This window comes from Phocoena sinus, chromosome 4 (genome assembly GCF_008692025.1).
Source record: "Phocoena sinus isolate mPhoSin1 chromosome 4, mPhoSin1.pri, whole genome shotgun sequence".
Lineage (NCBI taxonomy): Eukaryota > Metazoa > Chordata > Mammalia > Artiodactyla > Phocoenidae > Phocoena > Phocoena sinus.
Window position 1 is genome coordinate 63763926 of NC_045766.1, and position 15274 is coordinate 63779199.

Genomic DNA, 15274 nt, shown 5'->3' on the forward strand with positions numbered 1-15274 from the left:
GCATGTGGAATCTTCCAGGACCGGGGCACGAACCCGTGTCCCCTGCATCGACAGGCAGACTCTCAACCACTGCACCACCAGGGAAGCCCTCTCTGGTCCTTTCTGATGCCGCTGGTCTCTGCTGGCATGAGGGATCCCTGCAGGTATATTGACTTATTTTTTTTTGATAGATAACTATTTTATTCATTTATTTATTTTTGGCTGTGTTGGGTCTTCGTTTCTGTGCAAGGGCTTTCTCTAGTTGCGGAAAGTGGGGGCCACTCTTCATTACGGTGCGCGGACCTCTCACTATAGCGGCCTCTCTTTTTGCGGAGCACAGGCTCCAGACGCGTAGGCTCAGTAGTTGTGGCTCACGAGCCTAGTTACTCCGCGGCATGTGGGATCCTCCCAGACCAGGGCTCGAACCCGTGTCCCCTGCTTTGGCAGGCAGATTCTCAACCACTGCGCCACCAGGGAAGCCAATATTGACTTTTTAGGAGTGAGGGTGGGGGGAAGCAGCTTAATCCCAGCCCTGTCCTCCAGTGCTGAGCCCCTCCCCCAATGGTCTAGTCCCTCTATCCCCTTCTCTGGAATGGGCATAGAATGGCTTGACTTCTACCCTCACCACCATCCTCTTCCACATGAACTAATTCTCTTTAGCATACTTTAAGGGTCACAAAGAACTGGAATGACATGAGTGTGCCCCCAACTTCTTGTCAGTCACACTAATTATAATAATAAAATAGCATTATGTATTTAGCACCTGGATCTGTGCTAAGAATTGTATTGGTGACTTTTTATGCATGTTTTCTTATTTAATCATCACACAAGCCTGCCAAGAGATTTTTAAACCCTATTTTATAAACGAGGAAACTAAGGATCAGAGAAGTTTTATAGCTTACCCAGCATCACACAGTAAGAGAGTAACAGACCCAGGGTTGAAATTCAGATCTGACTTCAAAGCGATAGCCTCTTAATCCTTCTCCTCTACCTGAACTGTCTTCCTTTTATGGTGTTAACCATTTAACATGTCTCCTCCCTTCAATAATGCAGCTACATTCTACTGAGGACTTTCAGTGCCACAATCCAAAGAAGGGACTGATGGCGGAGATTTCTGGCTGGCAGATGGAGGAAAATTATTTCTGACTCCACCTCGTATACCAATGCAGGCAGTGCTTACGGCCAAAAACATACTTTGGATCTGCTACCTACTAGTAATAACCAGATTTGTGCAGATCACAGTTTTACCCACTCACTGGTGGCATGTTTCAACTTTCTGTCCCCAGGACCCACTAATCATTTACAGCGTGTTGACTGATATGTGAACCAGGGGTCAAGGTGAACATACCCAGTTACATAACAAAAACAGATAAAGACTTCGTTGAATCAATTGTGTGTGTATGTGTGTGTGTTTTAGAAAATCTGTATAAACTTCTCTGCTGTGGTATCCCAGAGCAAAGAATGGTTTTCACATTTTAACAAAATGAAGTTACTCACTGCAGCACTGTTTTTCATCCTTTTGATCCCACTGCAGCGTTGCTGTGCTGTGAGTCCCACAGGCTGTGATGCTGCTGAGCCCGTGGCTGGGAAAGCTCTAGACCTGATCAATAAGGGACGGTGGGATGGCTACCTTTTCCAGTTGCTGTGGGTCGCTGATGTCCACTTGGACAAAATGCTGTGGCGCTGCCCATGGCAGAGCTGAGTGGGGAGATGATGTACCAGGGGCAACTGAGACTCTAGCCCCTAAGCCTGCTGCTTTGCACAGTGGATTGGCTTTGGGCAGGGTTGTCTGTTTCATCTGTGGGCTGCTGTGACTGTTCTTTTTTCCTTCAGATGAATGTTTGTTACTAGTATGTCCTTAACTATGAATCAGCCTGTAAGTACTTGTAAACACTTATGCAGAGCCCAGTCAAAGGCTCAGTACTATAAGAGAAAGATTAAACTGTGGGACTTGCTCTCAAGGAAATAATAATCAGCTCACATGCACACATGTGTGAACTGCATAAGATGGGATATATTCAAGTGACCAAGTGAGTGGTATAGATGCAGGAGTGATCTCATAAAAGGACTATTTCGATGGGATGGGAGAAGGCTTCCTTTGCATCCTGAAGGGTGAGCAGGATTTGAATAGGACGGTGGCTTGTGTAATGGCCTTCCAGGAGAACGCCAGCCATACCACCTCTGTGTGGGTAGGGAATCAGGAAGGAAGGTGTTAGGGAGAAGCGGAACAAAAGCAGAGGGGTTCCAGCAGTTCTCCGTGGGCTTTGGAGCAGCCATCACCTTGGAAGAGAGACCGTAGGCTTGAAGAAAGCAAGCCTACTGTTTTCATTTAGGTTATATGTTTATTCGGAGTGCATTTGAGGGCTTGATAGAGATTACAGAGGGAGTCCTGCTTCTCCACCACCACCCCAGAAATAACCTACCCTTTGGTGGAACCACTGAAATCAGGGAGGCGAGACCATGGGGCACCAAAGAGGACAAGCAGAGATATTTATACTTGTTACAGTGTCAGAAACCAAGGCCCTAAAGGTTACAGAGAACGAGAGTGGAGGGATTTAGGATTCCACTAGCAATCTGATGACCAGTCTCCCCCTTCCAGGCTCTCTGCCACATGTGTAGGACACAGGATGAATCATAGGACACAGGATGAATCAGCACAGTGCGACCTCTGAGTGGCAGTGGGGAAGGGGCGGGGGGGGGGGGGGGCGCGGATCTCCCTGTGCCTGGGAAGATAGGGGCCGGAGCAGGGACACAACTAGGAGCTCGTTCAGAAATGACGACATGAGGAGCAGCCCCAGGCAGTGGGAATTAGGGCAATGAGAGTAAAGAAAAGACATGAGACGTTTCAAAGAAAGACCATTCAAGGCTTGAGGACAGGACATTCTTTAAGACAAAGACTAAGGCAATAAATGATTAATGGTGCCACTGACCAGACAAAAGAAGTGGAGAGAGGGAGCTGGTTTGTAAGAGAAGAGACTGAATTTAGCTTTGGGCAAGTTGAAATCAAGACAAGAAATCTGAGACTTCCCTGGCGGTCCAGTGGTTAAGACTCTGCGCTTCCACTGCAGGGGGCACGGGTTTGATTCCCTGGTCGGGGAACTAGGATCCTGCAAGCCACGTGGTACAGCCAAAAGGGAAAAGAGTCAATCTATATTTTTTTAAAAAGACAAGAAATCCAATTTCAGGAATAGAGCTGGATGAGAGGACCCGACTGCATATACAGATTGGAGGCCGTGATGTGACTGTCAGCACTTATATTCTAGGCTTGTACCTGCAACACCTCCATCCAAACCAACACTGCTTTTTAGTGATTGCTTTTGAAAGTTCAAGGGCAGAAGCAACATTGTGACCAGTTAAAAAGAGCATTCAGAAGTAACTCTCTGAAGCGTTCTATTAAATAAATAGATCAAATGACGCAAAGGTAGGACATCTGCAATGACTTGGAGAGGAGCAGGAATTCTGTTTAGGAAATAAAAAGATTGGGGTTTTTTTGAAGAAAACTCTGGGCTGCCACATGCTACTTACCCATCGCTTTCTTGGTATTCCCCAGGGATCCACAGCTGTCTATTATTTAGTCTTGGATGTGAAAGAATCTGACTGTTCAGTCCTATCCAGGAAACACTGGGCTGACTGTGAGCCAAGCTGTTTCTATTCGTCCATCTGAAATCGTAAGTAAGCACGGTTCCATTCCTCTCCTCTTAGCGTTCTTGACTTCTGTCTGTTGTGCTTGCCCAGGGTGGCTGCATACCTGGGCTAACACTGTAAAAGAGTAAGAGCAGCTTCTGCCTCTTGCCTCATGAAGACTGTGTTGACCTTGAGTAATATTTTCTTGAGATCTACACCCTGGAACCCAGTTCAAGAAAAGTCAGTGGGGCTTGTGGTCCCATGTGATAGCATGACCAGCTGTAAGGCCTTGAGCAAATCACCTAACGTCTAAGAACCTATGAACTTGTAACCGTGTCCTATGAATACTGGTCCCACTAACAGAAATGGCCAAAGGAATTAGTTGCAGTCACCGTGAGGAATAGGGTCTTGTTCTGCACGTTGCACGCGGGTACTCAGAGCCCAGGCTCCCTGCCACAGGAGGAGGACACAAAGATGAGAGAGCACAGATATAAGATTTCAACTCCAGAAAATAAGATGTTTACATGCCCAGGGGTTTTAGCATTTTTTTCCCTTGCAAATATTTGGGGTATGGCCATGATCTGTTTCAACAGTTTCTCCGTGGTTCTCATGAGGGTTTTGGATGCTTATAGCATCCAGATCACAGAAATATGCTAAGAAAATACAGGTTTTTGAGAGAGGGTTTGGTGAGAGAAAGCACAGACAAATTTCAAATGGTTAGTAGGAGTATGTTGCCTCACTTTTTTGTTCCCTCGTGTCAACCTGAGGAAAGCAGTAGGCAATAATATAAACCCCTCTTTCTTGCAGGTGATTGGACAATGTAAGGTAATAGCTATAACACTTTTGGATGGGTCTCAGAATCTTAGAGTGAATGACTTTAACTGCACCACAAGTTCTGGTATGATCATCTGTTAAAATGCTAATTAATTCTAATTAATACAAAATTCAGTCTTACAGTGGTATCATCATATAAGACTATGAAGTACATATCAGAAATGGTTCCTGCCCTTGTGGACGTATTATTACTTGCTCTCCTGAGAAGAGAAGAGAGAGGGTTTTTCCTATTACTGGCACACCTTCTTTTAAATAAATTCAACATATGAAAATAGAAATTTACAAGAGGCTGTATGGCATCGTTGTAGAGAACATAAGCTCTGGGGTCAGATTTGTTTGAGTTTAAATCCCAGCCTTATCACTTACCACTTGTGTGGTCTTGAGGGCAAGTTACTTAACCTCTTCAAGCTTTCCTCCTTTGTAAAATGAGGATAACAACGTTATCCCTTTGGTTCCTTCTCAGAATTAAATAAAATCGTCTGTGTAGTACACTTTGCAAAGTACTTAGCACTCGAGTATTGCCATCAACATCTGAAGGTTACGTATGTTCACAAAGCAGTTATACAAAGGATATATTATCTCCTTTCATCTCACAACAAGACTATGGAGTAAAGATTATGATCCTTTCTATTTTAGAGATCAAATAACTGAGCCTCAAAGAGATTCAATGACCTGGCCGGGTGAACACAGCCAAAGTGTGGCAAAGTCATGACCCTGTACCACCGGTGTTGACTCTAAATTCCATGCTCTTTTAATTCACTTTTTCAAAAAGAATTATCACAGAACTTCTTTTAAAATAATTAATCTTAACATGTTTCAACATATAAAAATTCAACAGTCAAGCAACTCCCTCAGGAGGTTGCCTTAAAGAAAGATTGAGCTGTACCTTCTCCTCTCTCTGTTAACGATGCCTCTCTCTCGTTGGCAGAGACAGGAAGAGGTCATCAAAATATTAGCGCTAGGGCTTCCCTGGTGGCGCAGTGGTTGAGAGTCTGCCTGCCGATGCAGGGGACACGGGGCAGCACTGTCCCTCTCCGCTGGCCTCACTCGGCCAGCTGCCTTTTAGCAGAGAGGCAGCAGATACCATAGAACTGCCCTCCTTCAGTTCATTAGTCTTTGGAGTTGGGGTGTGTGTATCTGAATATCTAACAGAGAAAAGGGAAAACCCAAACAAGGAAGAGGGGAAGACAGAAGGAAGAGCGTGATAAGATGATGCGAGTCATTAAAATCATTGGGTCCTAACCTCCTTCTATTACAATGGAAGACTGAGGCTCAGACTGCCTATCTCACCGCACCCAGTGGTGTGGCTCAGTGGGGCAGTTCTGCCTCCCGGTCCAGGGACCTAAGCGCTTCCCACCCAGAGGGGTCTTGTAGAGCAGCTAGTTGATGTCCGTTGTGCATTTTGAAAATGCAAAGGGAAATATATTACAATGCATCCAAGCAATGGAGTGAATACAACGTAATTGCTAAAAACAACGTTTTGGAGGTAAATGCCCTGGAAAGTGTTTCAAGATACATTGCTAATGGAGAAAACAGGTTACAGAACAATACTTAGAATATGATCCTATTTATGTTAAATAATTAGATATATGTGTATATGGGCAACATATTTAGGAAAAGGCTTGAAGGAAAAACTCATCAAGTGGATGATAATGGTACCTCTGAGAAGGGGAGGCTGGGGTGCAGGAAGGGTGATTTTTCACACTGTGCTTGATTATGTCTGTGTTAGTTGAACGTTTCAATGAAATAGTATTCACCTTATCACTTATGTGATAAATATTTTAAAGGCAGAGACCGTCAGAAAAATGGCACATATTGGGGATTTTGAATCCTCATAGTGCTATATTGAATATTGGATCGCAGGTATCCACTGCCTTTTTTACTTTTTATGTCCCGAAACTGCTTGGATTCAACTTGTTCTAGAGAGGAGGGGAAAGAACCAATTACTACCTGGACTTCTCTGTGAGGAACTGCTCCAGTCACCACTTTCCCAGCCTCTGTGAAATACTAGGTAACATTTAGAGACCACTTACTATGGGCCAGGCAACTTTCTAAGTGCTTTACGTATGTGACCTTATTAGCCCACCACCACCCTATGAAGTAGGTACTATTTTTATTCCCGATTTACAGATGGGGAAACTGAGGCACAGAGAAGTTAAGAGAATCATGAGAGTATCATGTATATTATAGAATTATATATGCTATATACCTCAACTTAACACCAGGCTCTTTACCCAGTAGGATTAAAGACTTAGCTAAAACTAATAACTTGCTTGTATTAAGAACTGACACCCAAGGGTGCTTTCACTCACTTCACCTTGTTTACTCCACTCAGTGACCCCATTTGACAAACGAGGGGGTAACTGAGGCTCAACAGAGGGAGGTGTGTTAGTTTCTGCTTTATAACAAAGTGAATCAGTTATACATATACATATGTTCCCATATCTCTTCCCTCTTGCGTCTCCCTCCCTGCCTGATGTTCACAACTGAGCTGAGATTAGAGTCCAGTCCTCCAGTTGCTCTATCGATGGGATTGCTCCCCTAGTCACTTATACTTTGATACTCAGGTACCTGCAGGAAGATCTCCTTAATACCACTCAGTGTTTGCATGGTGACTTACAGTTTACAAAGCACCCATGTTATTGCCTCGTTGGAGCCCTGTGACAAGCCCTCTGAGGAGAAGCAAGTGTTTGCCTCCATTTCCCTGGAACAAGTTGGTCTAGAAGTTTAAACACTTGCCTAAGGGCACTTAGCTAGAAAGTGTTAGGACACAGGATGTTAATGGTGGCCTTTTGATTTCAAGTCCAGGAATTTTCTGAGGTTTAATAACACATTCTCCAGGACGGAAAAAAAGGAGGCATTCATTCGTTCCTTCTCTCACTGTTCAACTTTTCAACCTCAAGCAGTTCTAGAATCCTGCTTAATAGCTACCAGGAAAGACACCCCACCTCCTCCATTCCCATCCCCAACAAACCCCTATCTTGGTGTAGGTAATGCAAACCCAGTCGAGAAACATGGCAGCTGGAGAAGAGGAGCTCAGTGCTAAGTGTTTTCCAGCATATTATCTCATTTAATTAAGCCTTCCCACAACCTGTGCATAGTTAGCATTGTACTCACTTTACAAAGACAAATCCAGAAATTTTATGTAACTTGCTTAAACTCACAACCAGTAAATGGCAAAGCCAAGATTAACATAGGTCTGTTTGACTCCAAAACTGTACTCAGAGCCTCAATGCTTAACAGTCTCTTCTAAAAAAAGAGTTTTCTTCTTGTCCTAGTCTAACCTTGACAGCTGGGTATTGGGGCCTCTGGGGCATAGCGGTGCCAGCCAGTTGTAGCCTCGGTACCTAGGGTAGGGCCAGCAGACAGTCACTTTGACGGGGTCTGTGCAAACCCACTTTTATACTGGCTCCTTTCTTCCCAACACTTTCCTCCAAGGGCCCAGTTTAGGTTGTATAAATTCCTCTTCTACACCACTCTTCACTCTCTCTAGACACAGGCAACTCAGGTCTTCATGCAGAAGATTGGGCTAAAGGCAAGGTATCAATGATGCAGAGTTCCTCCTACAGCCCATGGGGAAACCCAGCACGGGGGACCACTCATGGAAGGGAACCACTGCAACTTGGAGTGAAACCCTTCAGAACCTACACTTTCCCCAAAGTGTTGACTAGGAAAAATGGTTAAATAGCTGATGGAGATATTTGATAATATTACTCTGATTTTTCGAAAGCCTGTTTTCCTTTCCCAAATGTCTGGAAGTTCACAACAAGAGCTGGGCACCTTCATACCACCTGCACACACACACTCAAATACACATAGACACTAACAGGTTTATCTCTTCTTTATAGATCTTTGGATTCTGCAGAGCAGATTTTTCCTATGATGTAGACGACTCTGACTTGGAAACCCCAAAAGACATTGTCATAAACTATGACGTTTTCAATCTTAAGGTGGGTTGCTTAAGTAGCCTTTGTCATGAGCAGTGCCAAACTAAGTGATATTTTCACAGATATAGTGTATTTTGTTCTTATGGCTGTTGGTGTGTATTCTGTGTGTGTGTGTGAGAGAGGGAGAGACAGAGACAGAGACAGAGAGAGAGAGAATAGGTAGAGGGAAAGAGAGAGATGATGGATGAGAGATGGGGGGAGGAGAAATACAGAGAGAATAGGCCCCTGGGAAACTACAATTGCTGATATGACGCAAAAAGCATGAATTTTTTCCCAAGAATTGAGGGTAAGATTTGCCAGAAAAGTAAAATCATGATCAATGCAATCAACCTCTAATGAATTTGACAGTGGCCCTTGTAGTCAGGATTCCAGTGCTGACACTTAATAATTCCTAGCTTTTATTATTAGGCATAGAACCTATGAATTAACCTAAAATTTACTATATAAAGGTATATGAAATAAGATTCAAAACAATATTTTACATATGTCCCAGAAAGTTTTGTTCTATACCAAGATATTCTTCACAGTATTTTTTACATCAGCAAAACAACCCACAAAAAACCAAAAAAAACCTGAGTATAATCCAAATGTCCGTGTACCAACCCTCACCCCCAAAATGGAGGGGGCAGGCTTGTCACCATGAACATGGCTCCACAAGGGCAAAGAGGTAAGTGCTCATCCTTTAGGAGTAGGAGATATTTGTACCATAAAGCCTCAACTCTTGAGAATATAAATTACAAAGCACTAGTTTCCCAAAGGTTGATCTATAGATGAGTATCATTTTATAATATAATTTCACCAGATTATGTTGAAATGAGAAGAATAATAATAAGGAAAGTTTTCATAATACAACATTTATTCCGTCTAAAGGAGTATCCTTTACTCTGAGATTAACTTTCTGACTCGTGTTATCAAAGTATTATTCCTATTGTGAAATAATAATGGTGGTAGATGATAGTTTTGTTCATATTTTAAATGCCAAGTTGGCTAGATAAGAATTCGAGGAACCATTATTTTGGGTCTCCTATTTTTAAAATTAGTTGTGAAATCCAAAAGTCTGGAAACCACTGGTGTAAATTAAATTAAACATCTAACTTCTTTTGTGTTACAGGATGATATTCGCTCTTCTGTGTCCTTCACCAGGAACATACAAACATCAGTGGTGTGAAGCATCGTTTGGGCCATGCGCTCCACTCTGGTGAGCATTCTCCTGCCGGCAGGACTCCATTTAAGCCCAATGGATCTAGAGATCACCATAATCCCCACGAGTCACATAACTTTAGATGCCCACCTCCTCTAGAAGACAAAAATTACTCAGACAGCCCACCATTTTGAGTAGAAGTTCCTCTACCATTGCCCCCTCCAGGGTCAAGATGCCATCACCCTCATTTTGACACCAGTGGGACCCATGGGCCCCCTCATAATCATAGTTCAGGTGAGCGCTATCCACGCACACATCGTCCTCACAGTCACCATCCCCATAGACACCAACCCCATGGCCATGATTTCTATGACCATGGATCCTGTGACCCACCACCCCATAGCCAAGGTCCCCAAGACCACCATCGCCAAGGCCATGGCCCACCACCTAGGCACTCAGAAGAAAGAGGTCCAGGTAAAGGACCTTCCATTGGAGACAAATTGAATATGTTCACTGACTCCCTCCACTAAAGAAAGGAGAAGTTCTCCCTCTTCCCGAAGCCAATTTTCCCAGCTTCTCATTGCCAAACCACAATAATCCCCTACAGCCAGAGATTCAGGCCTTCCCCCAATCAGCCTCTGAATCATGTCCAGGAGAATTCAAGAATGAGTTTCTACAAATCTCAAAGTTTTTTTGCATATACAGTTCTAAAATAAAATCTGACTTCCAAACTTCCCTGGTGGCACAGTGGTTAAGAATCTGCCTGCCAATGCAGGGGACACGGGTTCGATCCCTGGTCCGGGAAGATCCCACATGCCATGGAGCAACTAAGCCTGTGTACCACAACTACTTAGCGCACAGGCCACAACTACTGAAGCCCACGTGCCTAGAGGCTGTGCTCCACAACAAGAGAAGCCACCGCAATGAGAAGCCCCCGCTTGCCTCAACTAGAGAAAGCCCGCATGCAGCAACGAAGACCCGACGCAGCCAAAACTAAATTTTAAAAAAAGTAATAATAAAAAAATAAGTAAAATCTGATTTCCTTGTTGGGAAAAATGAATCATGTCCTAGATTAGAAACATAAATAAAATGTGACCAGTATTAAATGCAAAAAGACAAGTTATTTTAACCTTATATTCATACTCAGCATAGGGCAAAATGTGAGTGGGGGTGGAAATGGCATGAGAAGAGGGAGGCAACTGGAAAGGAGAGGAAAGATCTCAGCACTACAGATTAGAAGTCAAGTCCATCACTGGCTATTACATCACTTGAGGCAAATCTCTGATCCTCAGAATTTCTTTCTTCCTGAACTTAACTCCTTTAATTCTAGGTCTTTCCTCTATTAGTACTTATGCTGAGGCTGGGCCTACCAAGAAGGAATGTATTCTCACTTAAAGGATTATTCTTATAAAAGGGACCCAAACTCTCTTCCACTTGTTTTTTCCAGCCCATTTGTTTTTTTGGAACAAATTAATTTCGATTTCAGGTTGATGTCCTAACTGAGCTAATGGGAAATTTAACCTCAGTCCTTCTTGGAGTTCCTGCTACTTCCCACATGAAGTGGTGCCAGAGTTTTACTCTCATAGTGCCAAAGTGTTTGCGTGGTGGGCATGAGAAGGAGGTCTGATTCTCTTTTTTTTTTTTTTGCGGTACGCGGGCCTCTCACTGTTGTGGCCTCTCCCGCTGCGGAGCATAGGCTCCGGACGCGCAGGCTCAGCGGCCATGGCTCACGGGCCCAGCCGCTCCGCGGCATGTGGGATCTTCCCGGACCGGGGCACGAACCCATGTCCCCTGCATCGGCAGGTGGACTCTCAACCACTGTGCCACCAGGGAAGCCCGGAGGTCTGATTCTTCATCACTAATCCACCAGGTGCCCCGGCTGAGGGATGCTTAATACCCTGTTCACATCTCTCTTTAGGTCTCGTTTATCTGCTTCTTCTGTACCAAACTGGGATATAGGAGTCTCCGTAAGATGCTAATGGACATGACTGCTAAGAGACACCATATTGCTGGTCTCTCCCTGAGATCTTGCTGCCTCCAAGCTACAGCCCCAGAAAGCAGGACAGAGGTGTCCTCTGCTTCACAAGTCCTCTGTTCTTCTCTTCTCTTCTCCCCAGGCTAGGGACACTCTAGTCTCAGATAACTTCTCTTTATTTGTTTTTGCTCAAAAGACTCCTTTCTCACACTTGAATCCTCTTTCTTTCTCCTTCTTCCCAAATCAAGTCTCAAGCATGGACACAGGCTACTAAGACTTTAGATTCTCTCTACCTGACTTAGTGAAGCAGTTTCAGGTGTGTGGTGTTGGCAGACGGTAGATTCTAACAGCAGGGCTGCGGGGTGGGGTAGGAAAAAAAGCTAAGGGTGAAAGCAACTGAGTTCTTAGACTGGGAAGAAGGAGAAATGCGCAAAGATGGAGAAGCTGAAGCTGGGAGAGTGAGGGGATGGCTGAAGGTGCACGGTCCACGAGTTGGAAAGGAATACACAGCCGATCACGGTGGTGTTTCAAGTGAAAACTCAAAAACAGTGTTTTTGAACCTAAGTTTGTGTGCCTGACACACTGTGAAGCCAAAAAAAAATGTCAGAGTTTGGATCAGAGAAAGGTTTATTAGTTGAGGAGATGCCAGCGTGGAAGATGGGACTTTTCTCAAATTTATCTTCCTGGCTGGCCGGGGGAAAAGGTTCTGAAAGGCAAAAAAGTAAAGGGGAGGGGATCTTTGTGATTTTCGCTTCCTGATAAGACCTCAGTTGCAGACATCCTGGCGCCATCTTGTGACTCGATGTGTTCTTGGTGATTGTGATTGATCTATGTGTTCCTGCAAAGCAAATTAGTCAATGGTGGTCTTGTGATCCCTTAACTTCTTTCTAGGAGACAGCAACAGCGATGGTTGAGGCATTTTATTATTTCTTAGAGCCTTCGTGATGGTTCAGGAGTTTCAATTCTTAATTGACCCTCCCAGGGTCATCAATTTTAAGCCTGCTTGGAGCCAGCTGGTTAAAGCCACAGGACAGTTTGGGGTCATAAATCAAGGCATTAGTTTAAACTAACAGTCATGGATAAGATTATGTTGGACTTGATTTTTCTTCCTCTGCGTTTCCTCACTTCCCTAGTTAGTAACTGTTTGAATCTGTCTTTGGAACTCAGGGAAGGTCTAGGAGACTAAAACCTTTTTACAAACAAGAGGCAGGCAGAGGACATGCGGTGGGGGTCTGGTTCTGGGAAGGCCCCAAAGGGTCCTGTTCAGTTACAACTGGACTTGGCAGTGTATACAGGTGTATAACTGATAGGAAAGAGTGACTTTGAAGGACACTGATCTGAGTTCTAATCCCAGTCCCACAATTTACTAATTATATCAAACATTAAAAAAGCATTCGTATACTTTTTAGCTATCATATGACAACAACAAAAATCTAGAAAAGGAGCAATCAGTGGTATATTGTCTAAACCTCTAGAACAATGTAAGATCCCTAAAGTAAGTAGGAATCCTTTCTTACCCCATTATTCACCTGTAGCAACTAATTGCATATTATGAATGCATTTAATTGAAATAAATTGAGAGCATTCAATCCTCTGTTTTCCAGGAAATAATTTTAATAACTCAAGCAATATTTGTGAAAGGACTTAATAAAAATTTTAAAACACTGCTCAAATGCTTCTGTGGGTTATTAAGCTATGTTTTTTTGGTCTTCCTGGATTTCACCTTTTTCCACTCCCTGTGTCCGTGCCTTCATGGAGGAATGTGATTCTGCAGGGCTGGCGTTCCGCAGGTGCCACCCTAGTTGCTATGGCTGGTGACTCTTCTGACTGGTTGTTGTATCTGGTCTGATTGGTCAGTGCTTTCGTCATATTAGTTATTGAATACTTAGAGTATCAACACTGTGGCTCCAGGAAATGAAGTCTAGCTGTATTCCAAGGAGGAAAGAAAAATGGGTTGCCACCATTACTATTTTTTAAAGAAAGATGAGGCCCAAAGACGTTTAATTCCTTTCTTAGGGTCTTACAGTCAGTAAATTGTGGGTCTGGGATTACAACCCAGATCAGCCTCCTCCAAAGTCACATTCTTTGCTACTTATTATATTTCCTGTATACACTGCCAAGTCCTGTGTTTTTAAATTTTTTGTCAGTTTTATTGAGAAATAATTGACATACATCACTGTGTAAGTTTGTGTTCTGCATGATGCTTTGATATATATGATTGTGAAATGATCACGGCAGGTTTAGTTAACGTCCATCATCTCATATAGATACAATTAATAAAAAAAGAAAAAAATTCTTCTTAGGACGAGAACCCTTAGGATCTACTCTTGACGACTTTCCTATATATCACACAGGAGTGTCAACTATATAGTCACCACGATGTGCATTATAGCCCTAGTGCTTATTTATCTCATAACTGAAAGTTTGTGTCTGTTGAGCACCTTCCTCCAAGTCCGGTTTTTGAGTCTTCACTTGAGACATCACCATGATCAGCCTTGTATTCCTTTCCGAGTCCTCCTGGACCGTGCACCTTCAGCCACTCACTCTCCCAGCTTCAGCATCTCCATCTTTGCACATCTCTCCTTCTTCCCAGCCTAAGAACTTACCTAAGTCTCTTTCACCTCTAGCTTTTTTTTTTTTCCTACACCACCCCCGACCCCGCCTCAATACACACACATACTGGAATCTACCTTCTGCTATCACCATGCACATGAAACCACTTCAGTAAATCAGGGATTCTTAACCATCCCACTCTAAGTGTGTTTATAATTTATAAGAACTAATTACCAGGCCCTGTACATATCTTAATTCATTCACTCCTCAAAAACAAAACAAAAACAAAAAAAACTCCATGAAGATACTATTCTACATTTAACAGAGGAGGAAACTGAAGCTCAGAAAGGTTATATGACCCTGGCTTGCTCAGGAACACAGAGCAATTAAGGAGCAGAGCTAGATTGGAATCAAGGTTGGATTACTGTCAAGTGAAATGTTCCTGCCACTCCACTACAAGGCTGCCATTCAGCCCACATTGACCCCTCTTTTCCAAGGGCTCTCAGGGAGACCGAATTGCCAAGCTAGAGACCCTATCAACAACAAAGAAGTCAAACACCTTTTTTGTGAGGGAGGGGACAAGACTTGAGGGCAAACTTCTGCTAGGGGCTAGCCCCTGACTTAGACCACCTCTCCCCGAATAGTCCATCTTTCTCAGACAGGTGGCGGAGGCTTGGTAGTGAAAGACACCAAGCCAGAAGCAAGGCCTGGGGATGCAGGGCTTCACCCAACCCATCTCTTCTTATGCTTCTCCTCTCTCTCCTCCACCCTGGGGAGCATTTTCCTTTCTAGAACTAATGCAAGTGAGTGGAGAGAGGCTGGGTTGAACACAGACCAGAAAGGATGTCCATATTTTATTTTTAGTTGCACCAATATCCTGGTGTAGGACCCCCAGCACTTACTACATCACTGTGCATGGGCTCCCCAGGCACACAATATGATTGCTGGCAGCTTGCTTCTCTGCAGCTAGAGAAGTTAACATGCAGAGCAATTTTATTGAAAGGTGTCTGCACATTGTATCTACAGTTGCATTGTTGTCCTGTGCAGTGACCTTCATAAATGGCTTTGGGAAAGTCACAAGGGAATAACAGAGGTAGTTGGTGTTTTTTTCTCTTCCTTTATTAGAGTCTGCTTTGATTTGCTAGACAAAGTTGTGCAATCACCAGGAAATGTGTTCTGTGCTCCCACATGCTCCCCAAATGCAAACAAGCAGGTCAACAA

At 43.7% G+C, this 15274-nt stretch overlaps 1 protein-coding gene across 1 annotated transcript; it reads left to right on the top strand.

The window, feature by feature from the left end:
• The first annotated feature begins 1462 nt into the window (after positions 1-1462).
• HRG (histidine rich glycoprotein) lies at positions 1463-12414 on the top strand. Its single transcript, XM_032629397.1, is given in 12 exon segments — positions 1463-1655; positions 3531-3619; positions 3621-3647; positions 4411-4501; positions 4901-4974; positions 6361-6430; positions 6725-6735; positions 8286-8387; positions 9528-9712; positions 9815-10002; positions 10005-10229; positions 12392-12414. Coding segments are annotated over 12 exon segments (1278 nt in total).
• The last annotated feature ends 2860 nt before the right edge of the window (positions 12415-15274 follow it).